Raw genomic sequence first — 15,685 nt, 5'->3', positions numbered from 1 at the left:
GAGAGGAGTGGAACAGAGCAGCAGGGCCAGGCGGGCAGAAGGAGGCGGAGGCGGAGCTGGGCCTGGCGGTGTATTGTCTGCCGGGCTTAACCCCTGGCGTGCTGCGGACGGCGTGCGGGGGGAGAGGCGCTGGGGGGCTATGGAGACGGTAAGGGGTGGGGAGTCCTGATCTGAGCTAGGGAAGAAGGGGGAGAAACCTGGGGGAGGGACGGGGAGAGCCGGCTGCTTACACTCCCAAGCTCCAGGGAATCTGGAGAGCACCAGGCCTTGCGCTCCCCGGGGGCGGGATGAAGGGGGGTGGGGAAGATCCCGGCAAGAGGGCTGGGAAGAAGGAAGAAGAGGAGGTGTCCGGGCCTGGACATCGGGAGGGTGTGCCCTCGGGGTAGAGACAGGAGAAGGCTCGCCCCGAGGCTGCGCGCCTGTGCGCTTCGGCGAGGGGGGCGTTTGGAGAGGCTGCTGCGCCTGGGCGTAGTAAAGCGTCCTGGCGCGTGGAGACCAGGAGACTAAATCGTGGAGATCAAGGAGGCGGCCTCAAGTTTCCAGTGGGGGGTGATCTGCGGTTTTGAGGTGTGAACAGGAGTGTGGGAGTAGGGCTGTTGGGGTTGGGTAGGATATCCCCACGCACGACCCCTCAGGAAGGGAGGGCTGCTACCTGTAGGCCCACAGCGGGTCTGTCCAGCGGGCGTGCCCCCAGGGCGCGCGCGTGCCCCCGCAAACCTACACAGTCTGTTTCCCCTTACGTGCCTGTGTGACAGGATTTCACACCAGGGGTGTCTTGTGCGTGAGACTTTCCTCCTGAAGACGGCTAGGGGCCTCCAGTGTTTGCTGCCTGGGGTAGTTGCCTCACTCTGCCTTATAGTACAGCTGATCCTGCTTGGGGTTCTAGTAAAAAACAAAGATCCTGCCAGCCTGAAGTTAGCCCTCATCTGATCTACGCAACATTTGAGACACCATTCTCTTAGGGTGCAATCCTATGCAAGTTTAGACAGAAAAGAAGTCCTACAACTCCCAGCATTCCCCAGCCAGCCGTGCTGGCTGGGGAATGCTGGGAGTTGTAGGACTTCTTTTCTGCCTAAACATGCATAAGATTGCGCCCTTAAGAACTCAGGCCTTTGTTGGGGTGTGTGTATGTGTGTGCGCGCACGTGCGGCGTGCGCACACAAGTTACAGAACTTCTTACGTGAGGAGTTTTGGACCCTTCCTTTTCTCCAAAGACTTCCACATTTGGGATTAAACTATGCCTCTGAGATGTGCCCCTCCAGGAGTTGGGGGTGGGGATGAGACAGACTCAGAGGGGGAAATCAAAGAAAAGCCAAGGCTGGAAGAGGGGGGCAATGGATCAGGACCAATATCCCTATAGTAACCAGCATATTTTGGGTTACTTGCGGTAGCTAAGCCTTAAGAGAGGCATTTCAGCCTTCTAGAATGGGGGGGGGGAGTGCAAAAGCTGGCAGTCAGGGGAAAGGGGGCGTGGCCATCAGAGGGACCCTGGAGGGCTGGATTGGGAGTTCAGAAAGGCCAGATTTGGCCCGCTGGCCTGAGGTTCCCCACCCCTGTTCTAGATGTTCTTCCTACAATGCAGCAAATGGAGAGAGCCATTTGAAAATTGCACTTCTGTTCTAGTCAGTGTAGGCCTTTCATTTAATTTACAGGCGTGAGAAACGCAAGTTCCAATTGGTAGACAGACAACACACTTATGAAAAGTTCCCTAGAACTTTTGGGCCACCCAACCCTGCATGTTTTTGTTTGTTTGTTGTTTAGGGACATGTAACTTTTGTGTGTTGCATAATTGCTCCTCTATAAATGGCATGTCATTTAGGTTTTCAGTTGCTGAGCCACACTTCTCCTGGATGGAGCAAGGGGAGGAGCTACAGCTGCTGGACTGGGGAGAGAGGCAAGAGCTGACCGTGACCAATGCAGGTGAGGAAGGATTCATGACTGTGGCCCAGTGGTAACGCACAGGCTTTGCATGCAGAAGGTCCCAGGTTTGATCCCCGACATCTCCAGGCAGGGCTGGAAAAATTCCTTACCGAAACCCTGGCGAGCCACTGCCAGTCAGTATTAACAGAACTGGGCTAGATGGACCAAGGGTCTGACTCCGTATAAAGCAGCTTCCTATGTTCCTATGGCGTATGTGGCAGAGGCAGTGTGGTGCAGTGGTCTGAGCATCAGGCTGTCGTTGGAGAGACCTGCATTCATATCCCCATTCATACATGAAGCTCAGTTGCTGATCCTGGACAGTCACTACTGCTTAAGCCTAGTCTAACTAGAAATAAACTAAATAATAAACATATATACCAGGGCTAGGCAACATGGTTCCCATGGGCACCAGTTTTTTATATGTGAAGATAAAAAACAGGGAGGGGGAACCAAGATTGCAGCCTTTGACTCCTTGGAAGAAAGGTGGGATAGAAATGAACTAAATAATAAGCGTGTATATCAAGCCTGGGCAATATGGTGCCCACGGGCACTGGTGTGTCCCCAGACACCTTTCCTGGCGCCCACTGAGGTAGCAGGGTGCATGTGTGCAAGAGAGAGAGGGAGGGAGTCTGTGGGTGGTGAGCCAGGGTGAGAGAGAGAAATGGGGGTAATGTGTTTGCTGGCAGAGGAGGGAGGGGAGAGAAAAAGAGTTTGCCTTCTGTGAAATAGGTCTCTGTTGGCACTAAAAACTGTGGGTTCAAAGGAGTTGTTTAGTGTGTTGGGGCTCAGACCCCACTTCTGCCTGGTACTCAGTCTTTTGGGCAGATTACTTGTCCTTGGTGGCTAACCATGCCTCCCATGACAGCCATTTTGTGGTTGTGCTCAGGGCAGTTTCTCAAATGGCCAAGCGTGCCCACAGGCCCCCAAAGGGTGTATACCACTGATATATACTAATAGCAAACTCTCCTTCAAGTCGAGCGCCGTTCCCTAAGTAGCCAAAAGAGCTCCATCCATGTACAAGGGGGAGGAGGTTTCAGCAGGCTTGGGAGAACCCCAAGGCTTGCAGAAGGACAAAAACCATTAAGGGGGAACTAAGGGGAGATCCCTCAAGAACCACCCAAGGAGAATGCAGCATGTTCAGTGGTCACAGAACACAAAACAGTGCCTGTTTTGGGGGAGGGGGTGGAATGGAGAATCCTGAAAGCGAGTCTGGCTGGCTGGAACCCTGAACAGGACTTCTCCACAATGCAACATTTTGTTGCAGGTCTCACCTGCAATAATACCTTCCCACCTAACATTATGAAGTGCTTTCAAAATCTGAAGTTGCCAGAAACCAGAGGCTACCTGGTTGGGGCTTCCAGAGGCCTGTGTGTGTGCAGCCTGTATACTTCTCTGTCTCATCAGGAGGGACCCCTGGTGTTTGGGACTTGGCACAGGCCTGTGTATGCTCCTTGCTTAAAAAATTCTGCACCAAGAAAAGCCGGATTGTCCAACTTGTCTGAAGGCTGCCAAAGAAGGAAATGTGCATGTATTTGCTTGTTTTAATGTTTTTCTCCTCTTCTCCTAGTTTTAGAGAAGACCCAGGAGGTAGACAAGCCACAGTAGGCCTGCCTCCAACCACTGCAAATCCTACACAGCCCTCTCCCCACATATAGGGCATTAATATTGTCCTATAAGTCATATCTGTCCCTTCTTTACCTATTTTCATATTAATAGTTAGTATTTATACATAACACATTAGAGTATTCAGGGCACTTCCCAATCTCTGCAATCCTCACAACAGCTCTGCAAAGTAGGCCAGTATGATCCTCATATACCATGGGTTGAGGCCGACGGAATAGTGGCTTGCTTAAAGCCCTTGAGTGAGGTCCTGTCTGACGTGAGATTTGAACCAGGACTTTCTGCTTGACAGCTCAGCCTCTTCAATGTCACGCTCCGCTCCCTCCTTTATGCTAGGTAGAGGGTGATCCCAGGGTGGAAGAGGAGGTGGGAGCACTTCTGCCCTGACTGATGCAGGTCAGGGGAGGAAGGCAAGGCACTTTCGACCTCACCTCATTCTCCCTTCTACTCTTAGCCTGGTGGGGCAGCCCATAACTAGTATGTTGGCAGAGGTGGTGGTGTTAGGGGCCGGACAATAAAGTGCTGCTGGTCTGATGATGCCTTTGTACTACCATGTCTGTTAAATGGGTCTATTTGTCTATGTAGCCCAGCATTGCCTGCTTTGCTTGCAGGGGTCTTTCACATCACTTACAACTTGTGTTCCAAGTGTGTTTTTTAATATATTTGTTTTAATGTTATGTTTTAATTAAAGATTTGTTTTTCATCTGGATTTTATTGTTAGCTGCCTTGAGTGCTATTTTTTTTTAACAGAAAATCAGGATAGAAATTAATTAAACAAATAATACTGGATCCTTCTAACTGGAATTACCAGGGATTAAACCTGGGACCTTGTGCATGCGAAGCGTGTGCTGTACCACTGAGCTGGGTCAATCCTTAAGAGACTGCAGTTTCTTCGGAAAGTGTCTAGGGCTGGGTGGAAATCTGAAACTGGCTCTCTCATGTCCAAACCTAACATTCTTGTATCTGTAACACGCTGTGTCCCAGTGGAGTGCGGTGGCTCTGATGTCACTGGGTGAATCTGCTCCAGGTTTCAGTCAGAACTCTAAAGGAGCTATCCAAGGTGTGGAAGGATAGCTCCTTTGAGGCTCTGACTGGTTCTGACTGAAACCCAGAGCGGATTCACTGCTCCACTGACATCAGAACCACCAGCTTTCACTGTTCTGCCCTAAAAGCAAAATTTATGCCAATCCCAGGCCTGGGGAAAACTTTTTGAATGTATGATAAAATCTGAATGCACAGTATTCCTTTCTCTCACCAGGCTCAGACACACCAAGCAAAGAAGATCTAGAGGAGGAAGAGGCTGTGACTTGCCCAGAGAGCTTCAGCTGGCCCCAAGTGGCGGCAGAGAAGAAGGATGCCGGGGGGCGCGTCTGTCCCACCAGACCCTCGTCCGTTCCGCTGTTCCGAGTGCGGTAAGGGATTTGCCCAGAGCTCCAACCTGGTGAAGCATCAACGGATCCACACAGGGGAGCGCCCCTTCCGGTGCCCTGAATGTGGCCGTGGCTTCAGCTGGAGCTCGTCGCTGGCGGAGCACCTCAAGGCACATGGTGGGTGCCGGCCCCACGCATGCGGCGAGTGCGGGAAGCGTTTCGCCCGCGGCTCTACGCTTGCTGAACATCAGCGGGTGCACACGGGGGAGAAGCCCTTCCGCTGCCACCAGTGCGGGGCCCGTTTCTCACAGAGCTCCACCCTGGCGCACCACTCGCGCACGCATTCGGGCGAGCGCCCCCATGCCTGCCCTGACTGCGGGAAGCGTTTTGGGCGCAAGTCCACCCTCGTCACTCACTGGCGGATTCACACTGGCGAAAAGCCCTACCTCTGCAGGGAGTGCGGCCGCTGCTTCGGTGTCAGCTCTGACCTCGCCAAGCACGTGCGCAAACACTGCGTGAACGGCAACAGCTGGGGAAGTGCCACAGGGGAGGCCCAAGCCCCTCCTCCCCTCCCAGGCGCAGATCAGAGCGTCCAGCAAGCGGAAGACACTTCTCCCGAGGTCTCGGATGCAGCTGGGCAGCAGAGCGATCATGGAGATGAGGAGGAAGAGAAAACATACACGTGCCCGGAGTGTGGAGAGAGCTTCAGTCAGAGTTCTGCGCTGACCACCCATCAAAGAATCCATCTGAGTGAGGTTGCTAACTGCTGCCATCGGTGCGGAGAAGTCTTCTCTGACCAGTCAGAACTAGAGGCCCATGTGGCAAGTCACAATGTGGAGGAGAAACCGTACAAATGCTCCGACTGCTGTGCTTGCTTTCCTGAAAGCTCTGACCTTAAGATACATCAAAGAGTACACCTTGGAGATGCATCCCATATCTGCCACCAATGTGGAGAGAACTTCCCCAGTTGCTCTGACTTGGAGCAGCACCAGAGCACCCACCATGGGGAGGGGGAGCCCTTTCAATGTCTGGACTGTGGGGCCTGCTTTGCTGAGACTGCTGCTCTAGCTATGCACCAGAGAATTCACCAGGATGTGAAATCCTGTGGCTGCCCCCAGTGTGGGAAAACGTTTCTTGATTGTGATGAGCTGGCACTTCACCAGGTGAGTCATGCTGGCATGGGAGAGGAGGAAGAAAAGCCGTATATATGCCCTGTATGCAGTGCTTGCTTCTCTGAGTGCTCTGACCTCGTGACGCATAAGATGAGCCATGGGGCAGATGAAAAATCCCATAACTGCCACCAATGCGGTGAAGTGTTTCCTACTAACTCAGAGCTTGTGAGCCACCAGCTGAACCACCCAGCAGAAGTTGCCTTGGACAAACCGTACTCCTGTGCAGACTGTGGCAAGACTTTTGCCCTCTTTGCCACGCTGGCAGCCCACGAGCGCACCCACATGTCCGACGATGCTGCCTACCGCTGCCCGACGTGTGGCGAACGCTTTCCCGACAGTGGCAAGCTGGAGAGGCACCAGCAGCGCCACCTGGGTGAGGAGAGGCCTTTCCGGTGCCCGGCTTGCGGCAAGGGCTTTGTGTTGCTTTCGGGGCTGCGGCAGCACCAACGTGACCCTCCATCCCGGTGTCCTCAGTGCGGCGAGACCTTCATGTGGCGCTGCCGGCTCACCGAACACCGGCGCAACTGCCACCCGGCTGAGCGCCCCTATAAGTGCCCTGAGTGCGGTAAGGGCTTTGCACAGAGCTCGAAGCTCCTGCGGCACCAGGTGACTCATACCGGTGAGAAGCCGTTCAAGTGCCCCGAGTGTGGCAAAATCTTCAGCCAGAGCTCCAACCTGGCTGAACACCGGCGCACGCACGCCCCCGGCAAGGCACACTGCTGCGCCATCTGTGGCAAGGCCTTCGCCCTGGGCTCCTACTTAGCCAAGCATCAGGCCACCCACACGGGGGCCCGCCCATTCCGGTGCACCGAGTGTGGCAAGGGCTTCCGGCAAAGCTCCAACCTCATCCAGCACCAGCGCACGCACACAGGCGAGAGGCCCTACGTCTGTGCCTCCTGTGGCAAATCTTTCACCCAGAATTCACACCTGGTCAAGCACCGGCGGGTCCACACAGCCGAAAGGCCCTACCGCTGCCCTGTCTGCGGCAAGAGCTTCCGGCAGCGTGGCAACCTCGCGGAGCATCAGCACCAGCATGCCGGCACCCGGCCGTATGTCTGTGGGGCTTGTGGGAAATCGTTCCGCTGGAGTTCGGCTTTCTCCAAACACCAGCGTACCCACCTTGCCCCCTGACCTCTGATCCTGCGAGGGAGGCCGAGGGGCGGGCAGGAGGGAAGCAGGAAGCTTCTCCAGTGCATCTGGCCTTCTCCAAACACCAACAGATCTTTGTTTCCTGGCTCCAATTTCCTACAGCCAAATAGGAAATCCTCCTTGCGGAGCCTAGCACCATTTCTAAGAGTGGTACAGTTAGGTAGTTTAGACGCTGGATGTAATGGACTTGCAGCCCCCTCTCCCTGTTTAGATGGTAATGTGTATTACATCACTTGATTAACAATGTGGTAAGCCAGCCCTACTGCGTTTGGGGGCCCTCTTGCCCGTTCTGCTGAGCGGAGCCCTGGAAGGCTGCCCCAAAGTCCTACCCTAATGACCCCAACTGATCAATCCCGAGCTCATGCCTGACCTCAGACCAAACAGGAAATTTCTCCTGTGCAACCCCATGTTTTCCAAGCACCAGCAGACTCAACTTGTGTGCCCTGGTCCTAACAATGCCATCAGCGCTGGGCCCAAACTTTGGCCCTTTGACCTAACCCTGACCCTTGCGCATCCTATCCCAGAGGCCTGGTTTTCATCAAAACAAAACATGTGTTTTGAAACTCTTAATGGTGCCGACAGAATCACCTTTCAAAATCCTTGACCCCACAACCTCTAATTCTATCTGGGTGGCCATTTCTGTAAATCTCCCCATGGCCCAGTTGCAGTCCAAGGGATTTTGTCCAACGGCAAACCTTGCAGATTCTGTCTCATTCTATGAGCACTTCTAATCTGTGATGCCACACCACAGTTATTTTCCTAAGCTCTGGCTTCTAATCCCTGACTTTAAATTTCAGTAGGCCCCAGTGATCTGGATTCAGTCGCTGATTGAGTGCTCAGTATCTGATACCTGATATTGGGCCTGTGTGAGACCACCGCTCATTTCCAAACTTTAATCCTACCCAATTTAGTCCCCCAATTTCATCCCTCAGTCAGCGTAGTTTCCTAGATATAAAGGAGACCTGGCACACTGACCTGCAGAGATGTGACAGGCATTGAAGTTGATCATTGTTCCCTGAATTTGAAGCCAGAGCTTCAAGCCTGACCTCAGCCAAATAAAGCCTGTCAAATGCACCCATATCCTCTTGTTCTTGAATAGGATGGCCCTTGTGGGATAGTCAGAACTTTCTTTTGTAATACTGGGGAAAACATAAGGAGCTTTATTTATTTATCACATTTTTATCCTTCTGTTCTTCCCAGAAACATAGGGCAGACTATTTTGGAATTGCCCCCATTTTATCTTTACAACAGTCCTCAGAGACAGTTTGGGCTGGGTTTTCCCCCACTGAGCTTTGTGGGGCTTGGGCCCAGGTCTTCTCGGGCCAAGCGGGAGTGCTTCCACCCTCACTGAAACTGGTTGGAGAAGGATGGCGAGGCATTTCCACCCTCAGGTCATCCTTCCCTTTTACTCTGAGAAACCCAAGCCTCTCCGCACACTGTGGAGCAAACACACACTGTTTGCCTCTCCCTCCTCCCTGCTTGCCTCCACTCCCCATCATCATTATGCCCTGTTTGGTATCTGTTTTCCACTTCTGCTCTTCTACAGAATTCTGAGCAGCCATTTTCCTCAATCCAGCCCAGACTGAGGAGGAGGCAGTGTCTTTTAAGCCATTAAGGGCAGCGAGAGAGAGAGAAAGAACCTGTAAATATAGCCTGAAAGAAGACCGTTTGCATGGCTTTTAATTTTTGAACAAACAAGAAATACATGTTTTCCCCTAAAGAGGGGCAAAACTTCGCTTCCTTTTTAAAAAGATACTTCATTTTCTGTTCCTCTCAGACTGACTGGAGCCATTAGTTTGCTTACATCTTGAATAGAGGGTTGTGTAGGAAGAGGGTTTGATGGGTGGTATATTTTCTTTATTCGTTTCTTTTTAAAAAAAGTACAGAGGGTCTCATCTGGGTCAGCATATTGTGAAATGGATAGTGAAATTAATGGATGGATAGTGAAATTAATTCTTTCAAGGCGAAGAGTTTATAAAATATTTTTAAAATTAAAAGGAATGTATGTTGTGTGTGTCCCCCCCCCCATTAAATCATGAGCTTTAGACAAAAGTTGTGCATCCCACAAGTGGAACTCCCTTTTAATGATCCGAAAATGAAGCCGCTCTTGAGATTTTTAAACATTAGTATCCAGGGAAGGATAGTTTCTGAGACAATAAAATTAGGTGGAAATGCTAACGTTTGCTATAGGAATATATCATCGTGAAAGAATTAAACTGGGGGACACCAGTGGCCTTACAGTACAATCCTGTGTATGTTTACTTAGAAGTAAGTTCCACTTGTGCTTAATGGGACTTACTCCCTAGTAAGTATGTTTAGGATTGCAGCCTTATAGCACAATCCTATGTCTTATCTACTCAGCATTAAGACCCATTTAATTCCATGGGATTTGATCCCAGGAAAGTATGAATAGAATTGCTGTCTTAATGTCACTTCCTGCTATTCCTATACGTACAGATCATTACTGGTATTGCATAGAGCCTGCATTTGCACACAACAGTAAGCCAGGATTCCGTTTGTGCCTGCTTGGCTCCTCCCACTAGTATAGCTCGCCAAACAAACCAGGGAATAGATTTACCCTTTCATCTGAATCCAGTTTTCTGGCTTGTTGCTCCCAAATGAGCCAGGAATCGTAAGCCAAGAACAAACACTGCTTGTAAAGGCTACAAGAAGCCATGAACCTGGGTTCAGATGACATGGTAAGCTTTCTATTTCTGATTGGTTCAGCTAGTTGCACTAGGGGAGGAGCCAAGCTGGCACGAACAAAACCCTGGCTTACCGTTGTTTGCAAACTCAGGCGGAGTGGCTGAAAAACAAACACGCTACCACTTGCTGGAGCAGGGGTTATTCTCTGTGACTGCTTCCTCATGTATCTGCAGGCGCTAAAGGGGCAGTCTGTGGTAAGGCCCCAAATAGTGGCATTTTGAATTGCTGTATGTGTGGACAGCTCGTCCACCGAATCAAACCATGGGTCCATTTAGCCCAGCTGGTATTGTCTACCTCAACCTGGTGTATTCTAGATCTTTTGGACTACAACTCATATCATTACTGGCCATGCTGGTTGAGGCTGATGGGAGTTGTAGCCCTAAACATCAGGAGGGCACCAGGTTGGGGAAAGCTGGTCTATCTATTCTAAATGGCAGTGGCTCCACCGTGTCCTTTCTCGGCCCTGTTTCCTGAGCTCTGTTTTTTGAAGCTGGAGTTACTAGGGACTGAACCTGGGACATTTTGCATGTGAAGCCTGTGCACAGCCACTGAGCTATGGATCTTCCCTCATTTTTTACTTCAGTTCGTGGTTGGATACTACTCGGTGTGTACACAGGGCTTCCGCTGTTATGAAAGTCATAGGCTGAATTGTGTGTACTCTGTGGTGATTAAAAAAAAACACTGCTCCAAAGTGATGAAAATTCTGCAGCAAGAAAAGGTGAATTCTGCAACTTGAATAAATTATGCAAATGTGTACAGTTTTGCTGGTTTTGTTTAATTTATTTTCTGGTTTTGTTTAATTTATAGGGCAGGGCCAGGAGTACTGAAGCCCCACCCCCTGAGTGCTGGAAATCTTAGTTGTCAACTCTTCAAGCTGCTAGGATTTTGCCAGGCAGTCACCACACACTCTGAAGCATATCCTAAGAACCATAAGGGCTAGAAACTTGACCTTTTGGATGGTGTGGAAATGAAAAGGAAGATTATTAGGAAGTTGACTGCTGTGGCCAGTATGGTTCTGCAGCTTTTTTGTGCAGCATATGCACAACCTGGTCTTAGGGTTCCTTTTAGCGAATGGTTCCGATTGCAGATTGGCATGTAACAGGGGGTTGCACTATGAATCCTAAGCACTGCTTACTATGGATCTAATGTTTGAGCACCATAGAGAAATGGAGGGATCCCTTTCAGGACCAGAAGGTGTGAACACAGAAATGAAATATAGGCTTTGTGAAGAAAGATTCTCCCTTACCCACCTCTTTCTTTTTTTTGCAATGACTTTTCCAGGATGAAAAACTGTCTTGTCGCCAAATATGAAGACAAACTATAGATTGCAAACTTTGAGCCTTCACATATGAAGCCGCCTTACACTGTCAGAAATAACTGGCTGTCAGTGGGTCAGCCGGGACCCATGGGTCACAGCCCAACCTAAGGTGGGTCGTGCAACACAACAGCCCCATACACCCCATACAAACGTATGGTAAAAGATTTAAAAGCGCCCCTCACACACACACAAAATGCTTGTTTGGGCTAAATGTAGGCCCCAGATCTGACCAGCCTTCTACAATCCAGCTGGGGATGATGGGAGTTATAGCCTGATACATCTAGAGGGCCCCAGATTACAGGGGAGGGGGGCTGATTTACACTGACTGGCAACCGCTCTCCAGCAGAGAGATCTACTACCAAGACATCTTTGGCATGTGTTCTACGGCTGTGCTCTAGTCCCTTCGTTGTACCTTTTCCCTTTCCTTGAAGACGACCTGCTGGAAAAAGACTTCTATGAAATGCATAGCCAGTGTTGTCATCCCCACTGGGAAACTAATATTTAAGTCCTATGGAGCCCAAACAAGAATCGAGGTAAAACAGGGCAAAAAAAAATCCAGTTATAAACAAAAGCATTTAAAAGAAACCTTGAGAAGGTGCTTCTGAACATTGGAACAGATTGCGTGTTGGAAGGATGCTTCCCGCCCCAACCCAATTTGGAACTTTAAAATCATATCTTGCTCCTGTTATAAAATAAATATTTTAGCCAGATGTGTTTTAATGGGCTTGAAGTAATGATGATGGGATATGATTCTTGGGGGGGGGGGGGAGTTTGGATTGACAGTACTCTCCTGGCTCAAATCTCGGTTAATCTCAACAAAACCCATGCACTGAAAATTTCATGGTTGAGGATGCCTTGAGCATGTTAAAGAAGGTTCCTGGAAAGTGTGCTGGAGACTTTTATTTCCTGGTGAAACAGGCAAAGAACCATCTGGGAGGGCTGGAGGAGGTGGAGCAGATGAAAGACCTGGGCCTATTGGCAATAAGGACATGGAGAGGTCCCAGACCAATTGCGCCCCAGATTGTATCCCATTAACTTTGATCCATAGGGCACAATGTGAACCATTGGGAAACGATGAGATTGCCCCATCTGCATAGCTCACCCTGGATTCTGTGTCTTGGTCACGCAGCTGAAGTGACCCAAAGTGTGACCAAGAGGTTGAATTTGGGTTCTGGCTTTTGTAGACCTGATTTATACTGATTTACCCAGCCCTTTTCTGAATGTCATCTGGCACTTTTCTTAATGTGGCAGTGGCATTCCTCTAATGCTGTCACCATGCTATCATGGATCCTAGAGGAGGTGCACATCCTTCAAGGTGTGGTAGCACTGTGATGGAGCCATGCTAATGATTGTTGCTCTTTTTCGAGGGGCAACATGAGTGCACATGTAGTAAAGCAGGTAAGTGCTCAACATAAAAGTAAAAAACAAAACATAAAAAATTAAGAACAGTGTGGGTTTAAGAGGACATATCATGTTGCTGGCACTATCCAGCAATTAATGCTGAAGCTATTCTGGGGAATAGCAACAGTAAATGAAGGCCTGTTCTACGTGGTTATAAATCACATTCCCCTCCAGAGGGCAGTGGTAGCTTGTTATCAATGGAATAAAAATTAGGTGCTCTCAGTGCAAAGAAAGACTGATTCTCCACCACCCAACCTAATATTAGCTTAGTCTGGGGGCGGGGGCTGGACCTGTTGGATTTCTTCCTGTCATACAGTTGTTCAAGGCACAGAGCCTTTGTCCCTGGGAAAACAGAGCAATCATTGTGTTTGTTGGGGTATTGCAGACAACAGTGCAGTACGATATGGGCTATGTGCTCTGGATGCGGGCTGATTAAACAGACGGATGGATTCAATCTAGTGAAAAATACTAGATTGGGTGGGCCCATTTTGTGGCCATTTCACAATTCACATGGGTGGGAGGGTGGATGGATGGATGCTGACAAAACAAAGTAAGTCTGTAAGAAAAAATCCATGGTCAGGACCAACCAAACTGCACTAAATTATGGGCAAACTTTTGAGATATCCAGATCTTTTCATCACGCAAGTTGCTATAAAAAGTGGGAAGGGAAAAAGACTGCTGATGTTGAAGTCATGAAGTCTGCATAGTTGAGTCTTAAGATTGTAGGAGGTGGCACAGGCTTAAATATATAGGCTCTACTAGGTGTTATGCAGGTTTCAAGCTAACACCTAGGACTATAGGAATAAAAGAATCACATGATGGCTGATTTCCCCCATTTCTGAAAATATAAAATCCATTTGTTACTCGGATTTGTCTCAAGCATTAATTTAGCGCTTTTCCCTACCTACTTTCCTCCTGCAAATTAGAGTGTTCCAACATGCTTCATGTACATGATCTTGTAATAAAAAAAAGGTAAAGGTGTCCCCAACCAGTCGTGTCCGACTCTAGGGTGTGGCGCTCATCTCCATTTCTAAGCCGAAGAGCCAGCGCTGTCCGAAGACGCTTCCGTGGTCATGTGGCCGGCATGACTGAACACCAAGGTGCACGGAACGCTGTTACCTTTCCCGCCGAAGTGGTACCTATTTATCTACTTGCAATTTCTTGCTTTCGAACTGCTAGGTTGGCAGGAGCTGGGTCTGAAGACGGGAGCTCACTCCGTCACGTAGCACTCAGGTCTCGAACTGCTGTCCTGCTGACCTTCCGGTCTGCAATTCAGCGTCTTAACCACAACAACCCTGAAAGGTAGGTCAGTGTCACCTCCTTGTTGCAGACAAGGCGGGAAAGGCTGATGCATACATATAGGACGGTTGGCACCTGCCTTGACATCTGTACATGTGAAAGGGATCTGGGGGGTTTAGAAGACCACAAGCTAAACATGAGTCAGCAGTGCGATGTTGCGGCTGAAAGGAGTAATGCTTTCATTATGACTAGGAGTCAATAACAGACATGCGGTGTCCAGATTGTGAGAACTAATGGTACTGCTCGCTTCTGCTTTGGTCTGGGCACCACAGTTTAAGAAGGATATCAAGACACTGGAATGTGTTCAGAGGAGGGCAGTAGAGGCTGGTGGCTCTGATGTCAGTGGGGTGGAGAATCTGCTCCAGGTTTCAGTCAGAACCTGTCAGAACTTAGCTCTTTTAGAGTTCTGACTGGTTCCAACTGAAACCCAGAGTGGATTACCTGCCCCACTGACATTGGAGCCACCAGCCTCTACTGAAGGAGGGGATGCGGGGCCTGAACACCAAGTCCTATGAGCCACTGGCCACGCTGGCAGGGAAGGATGAGAGTCAGAGCCCAACTCATTCAGAAGGCATCAGGCTGCTCAAGTGTGTAGGACCTGAACCCATGAGTTAAAATTGCAAGAAATTTCAGCTATAATAAGAAGAAATTCCTGGTGGTACAAGCTGCTCATCTTGTACTAACTTCCCCAGAAAGTAATGGGATCTCTTGCTGGCTGAATGACCACCTATCAGGAATGGTGTAGCAGCAAATTTTCTGCATTAATGGGTTGAACGATTATCTTAGAGGTCTCATGCAATACTATTATTCTATGAATTGAACAGGTTGTCTTTTAGTTATTTAGGTCTCTATTGCAGATTAGATTGCTTAAAAATATTGAGCTTGGGGAACAGAAAAATGTTTCAGTAGCTAAGTTATAGAGCCCCTCATTCATGGTCCCTTTAAAATCAAATACACTGCTAACATCTACATCCCCAGTAATCATTCTCCTATGAGCACTAATTTTGTCCCCCTCAGTGGGTATAGAAGAGGGAATTCTACAGCTTCAATGGTTCAGAAAAACCTTCCACTTGGAAGTGACTTTGTGGGTGAAAAATGTTGTGGTTTCTAGGTAGAAGCAAGCATGACCTCCAAGTATTTTTATTTTTGCTGACGGGAAATTAAAGTTGAAACGCCCATCCATCCCTTTGCACCATGGAAAATTCCAGGAAAATGAAATAACTAAATCTGTGTGTGTGGGGCGGTTGTTCCAAAAGGATTTCCAATGAACCTCAACAGCAAAGAAGATAAAAAAGGCTGGTGGCACCTTACAGACTACTTACTTTATTGCAGCATGAGTTTTCATAAGAAATGTCTTCATCAGAATATGCAAAGTGCCTAGAAACATAAAACCAGGTAGCTGTGTTGATCCACTTCAACAAAATTCACGGAGGCAAAGTATTCTTTTACTGCCTCCTAGAAAAAGAGCCATGGCAAATGTGAGAGCATCTACTGAAACTGTCTTTATACTTAAAAAAACAAAATAAAAAACCATCAAAGAAGCTTGCACAGTATTTGGAGACATCGATGTGTTGTTTAATGGCTTGCAAATGGTGTTTTACACCAGTCCTACCTATGTCTATTCGGAAGTAAACCATTGCATTTAATGGAGCTTACTTTCAAGTAAGGGAGTATAGTGTTGCAGCCTTAAAATATTAAACCCAAGAAAGTTTCAATACTTCAGAATAAGT

The 15,685-nt window shown here is 48.9% G+C and overlaps 1 protein-coding gene across 3 annotated transcripts; it reads left to right on the top strand.

Annotated features, from left to right (window-relative positions):
* On the top strand, window positions 1-10,694 carry LOC146342149 (uncharacterized). 3 transcript variants are annotated; one of them, XR_014783912.1, is made up of 4 exons: window positions 385-567; window positions 1,820-1,920; window positions 4,799-9,730; window positions 9,977-10,694. XR_014783912.1 is itself a non-coding variant. In XM_084805731.1 (3 exons), the coding sequence occupies exon 3, from the start codon at window positions 4,895-4,897 to the stop codon at window positions 7,211-7,213; it is 2,319 nt and encodes a 772-aa protein (XP_084661857.1). In that variant the 5' UTR covers window positions 1-148; window positions 1,820-1,920; window positions 4,799-4,894; the 3' UTR covers window positions 7,214-10,691. The 3 variants fall into 3 exon arrangements, 2 of the variants coding, with proteins under 2 accessions (XP_084661857.1, XP_084661856.1); XM_084805731.1 differs by lacking the exon at window positions 385-567 and adding an exon at window positions 1-148 and having other exon boundaries at window positions 4,799-10,691; XM_084805730.1 differs by having other exon boundaries at window positions 211-567; window positions 4,799-10,691.
* Window positions 10,695-15,685: the final 4,991 nt, after the last annotated feature.

This window comes from Heloderma suspectum, chromosome 6, assembly GCF_057233095.1.
Source record: "Heloderma suspectum isolate Gila_16-S chromosome 6, 16-S_ref, whole genome shotgun sequence".
NCBI lineage: Eukaryota > Metazoa > Chordata > Lepidosauria > Squamata > Helodermatidae > Heloderma > Heloderma suspectum.
The sequence above is the reverse complement of the archived record's forward strand: the minus strand, read 5'-3'. Positions and strand labels throughout refer to the sequence as shown.

Bases quoted from the DNA above. Each gene is read 5' to 3' on its own strand.
- LOC146342149 (XM_084805731.1), top strand. From the start codon at position 4,895: ATGCCGGGGGGCGCGTCTGTCCCACCAGACCCTCGTCCGTTCCGCTGT.